This window comes from Phocoena phocoena, chromosome 13, assembly GCF_963924675.1.
Source record: "Phocoena phocoena chromosome 13, mPhoPho1.1, whole genome shotgun sequence".
Taxonomy (NCBI): domain Eukaryota; kingdom Metazoa; phylum Chordata; class Mammalia; order Artiodactyla; family Phocoenidae; genus Phocoena; species Phocoena phocoena.
The window spans coordinates 56,362,457-56,365,979 of record NC_089231.1 but is presented as its reverse complement, the minus strand read 5'-3'; the positions used below and the strand labels follow the sequence as shown (position 1 = coordinate 56,365,979).

The following is a 3,523-nucleotide window of genomic DNA, read 5'->3' as shown; positions in this document are numbered from 1 at the left end:
GAAGTGGTACAGCCACTATGGAGAACAGTATGAAGGTTCCTTAAAAATCTACAAATAGAACTACTATATGACCTAGCAATCCCACTGCTGGGCATATCACCTGAGAAAACCATAATTCAAAAAGAGTCATGTACCAAAATGTTCATTGCAGCTCTGTTTACAATAGCCCAGAGATGGAAACAACCTAAGTGCCCATCATCGGATGAATGGATAAAGAAGATGTGGCACATATATACAATGGAATATTACTCAGCCATAAAAAGAAACAAAATAGAGCTATTTGTAATGAGGTGGGTAGACCTAGAGACTGTCATACAGAGTGAAGTAAGTCAGAAAGAGAAAGACAAATACCGTATGCTAACACATATATATGGAATTTAAGAAAAAAAAATGTCATGAAGAACCTAGGGGTAAGACAGGAGTAAAGACACAGACCTAACTAGAGAATGGACTTGAGGATATGGGGAGGTGGAAGGGTGAGCTGTGACAAAGCAAGAGAGAGGCATGGACATATATACACTACCAAACATAAGGTAGATAGCTAGTGGGAAGCAGCCACATAGCACAGGGAGATCAGCTCGGTGCTTTGTGACTGCCTGGAGGGGTGGGATAGGGAGGGTGGGAGGGTGGGAGACGTAAGAGGGAAAAGATATGAGAACGTATGTATATGTATAACTGATTCACTTTGTTATAAAGCAGAAACTAATACACCATTGTAAAGCAATTATACTCCAATAAATATGTAAAAAAAAAAAAAAAGAGTCATCTTCCCATTTCTCTGCCCCAGGCGTCTGGACCGAGGGCTAATTCTTAGGGCATCCTCTCTCTCTCTCGACCACCCAGGGTAGAGACTCCAAACACAACCCTAACAGATGCCTAATAGAATCCCTTGGGAAGCTTTCTGTCCCAACTACTGAATGCTTCCAGTGTATTTCCTCATCTTTCTATCTTCCCACTGGGGTCAAACTTCTCTAAGCCTCATCCTCTACCACCCTCATTAAGAATCAGTGCTCACACCAAAGGAAACCATGAACTAAATGAAAACCCAACCTACAGAATGGGAGAAAATATTCGTAAATGATGCAACCAACAAGGGCTTAATCTCCAAAATACACAAACAGCTCATACAATTCAACAACAAAAAAAGCAAACAATCCAATAGAAAAATGGGCAGAAGACCTAAATGGACATTTCTCCAAAGAGGAAATACAGATGGCCAATAGGCACCTGAAAAGATGCTCAACAGTGCTAATTATTAGAGAAATGCAAATCAAAATTAGAACGAGATATCACCTCAGACCAGCTAGAATGGCCATCATTAAAAAGTCTGGGCAGTGGCAGCAGATCCCGGCAAGTGATGGGAGTCCGTGCCTCTGGACCTGGCCCTGGTCCCGAGGCGTTGGTGGATGGGCATTCCGGGATGGCCTCCATGGAGAAGCCACCGGCCAGCAAGGTCCTGCTGGACAACACGGTGCCGCTGACAGCAGCCATCGAGGTGAGCCAGAGCCTGCCGTCCCACGTGGAATATATCATTTGGGTACAAAGAGGAATTTCTGTAGAAAATAGCTGACAGATTGTTAGGAGATACAGTGACTTTGATTTGCTGAACAACAGATTGCAGGCCTAAGTCTACCTCTTCCTCCCAAAAAACTGATTGGTAACATGGATCGTGAATTCATAGCTGAGAAGCAGAAAGGTCTTCAGAACTATCAACATTATCACCACAAATCATATCTTGTCTAATTGTGAGCTGGTTAAGATGTTTTTAGATCCAAACAACTATTCTGCAAACTATACTGAGATTGCCTTACAACAGGTTTCCACGTTCTTCCAATCGGAACCAAAGTGGGAGGTGGTGGAACCACTGAAATACACAGGTTGGAGGAAAAGAAAGAAGTATTTCTTGATGAAGAGTAAAAATCAGCCAAAGGAGCGGCTAGTGTTAAGCTGGGCTGACCTTGGTCCTGACAAATCCTCAGCATTGCTAATTAGAATGTTTAATGAAAAAGCAACTTTGAAGGACTTGATCAACCAAAAGACCCATTCCTAAGGGACTACCGCAAGCCTAAGAAGATTCAAGGCTTTGAACTCCAGCAAATAAAAACATACAGGCGACAAATATTAGAGGTACTAAAGTTTCTCCATGACAAGGGATTCCCTTATGGGCACCTTCATGCTTCCAGCGTGATGCTGGAAGGGGACACTTGCTGGCTGCTGGACCTTGAGAATTCCTTGTTGGGCCTTCCTTCTTTCTCCCAATCTTATTTCTCACAATTCAGGAAAATCAGTACATTGGAGAGTGTGGACGTCCACTGCTTCGGCCACTTACTGGATGAGATGACGACCACCAGACTCAGTGCCTGTAGACTTCTCCTCTCCTGCACTGTCTATGGCTGTGGTGGCCATGTTGGAGTCTACGCTGTCTTGTGAAGCCTGTAAAGATGACGGGTCCACCATTTCCTGGCTCTTACAGATGCCATTATTCAGTGATGTTCTGATAACTACCTTGGAAAAGCCACGGTTTAAGATCCCCACAAAGTTAAGAGAGGCATTGAGCTTTGCCGAAGAATGTACAGAAAAGAGGCTAACTGACGAACAGAAACAGGTCCACCAGCATCAAAGACTGCTGAGAGCTCAGCCTCACCATGGATCTGAAGAAGAAAGAAAACAGAGGGAGATTATAGCTAGAAAGAAGTCAAAACGATCTGCTGTTGAAATCAGTGAAGAGCCTTCAGCAAAATACAGCAACTCCAATAATTCAGCAGGATCTGGGGCCAGCTCGCCTCTCACATCCCCATCATCACCGACTCCACCCTCTACGGCAGGGATGCCCGCATTACCTCCTCCTCTGCCACCAGCAGCTCCGTTGCCTCCTGAGAGCACAGAGGCACCCACACAGCTTCTGCCCCAGGCTGTGAATGGCGTGAGCCAAGGGGCCTTAATCAGCTCCATCCAGAATTACCGAAGAGGAACTTTGAGGAAAACCGAAACCTGTGATCATAGCACTCCTAGGATCGGCTAAAGCTTTGTGTGTACACCTGGAGGGAAAAGTCCTTTTTATTTTCCTTCCACCTCCAACCCCTAAAGTATCTGGATGAATAATTGCTGAGCCAGTACAGCAACATACGACTTTGCAGATGCTCACGTAAGAGGCTTTTCAAGAGGGAAATAGTCTTCAAGTAGAGTAAAGCCAGGCTGGCATTGCTGCCTTAAGAAATATCTTGCTCCTTTGTTACTGTTGAAAAGGAATCTTGTTCGTCATCTTTTGGTGGCAGCAGGAAATAATTGGAATCAGTTATTTCCACCAACAGAAGGAAATGGACAAAAAACAAAAACAGACAACATACAGTCACAGCGGTGAATGGCCTTCGTGTTGCAGTCCCTCCTGTCCTGTCAGACAGCTCCTAGAAATGTTCCTCTCAGAGTTCATTTCTCTATTCTAAAGCATTTTCTGGTTATTTCTTAGATGACACCCATTCTTGCTACCTTAATTTCATCCTAGACATTAACACTGTAGCCCAAA

The 3,523-nt window shown here is 44.2% G+C and overlaps 1 protein-coding gene across 1 annotated transcript; it reads left to right on the top strand.

The window, feature by feature from the left end:
• The first annotated feature begins 1,420 nt into the window (after positions 1–1,420).
• Positions 1,421–3,022, top strand: LOC136132480 (PX domain-containing protein kinase-like protein). Its single transcript, XM_065889395.1, is given in 5 exon segments — positions 1,421–1,519; positions 1,615–1,709; positions 1,711–2,027; positions 2,030–2,339; positions 2,341–3,022. Coding segments are annotated over 5 exon segments (1,503 nt in total).
• The last annotated feature ends 501 nt before the right edge of the window (positions 3,023–3,523 follow it).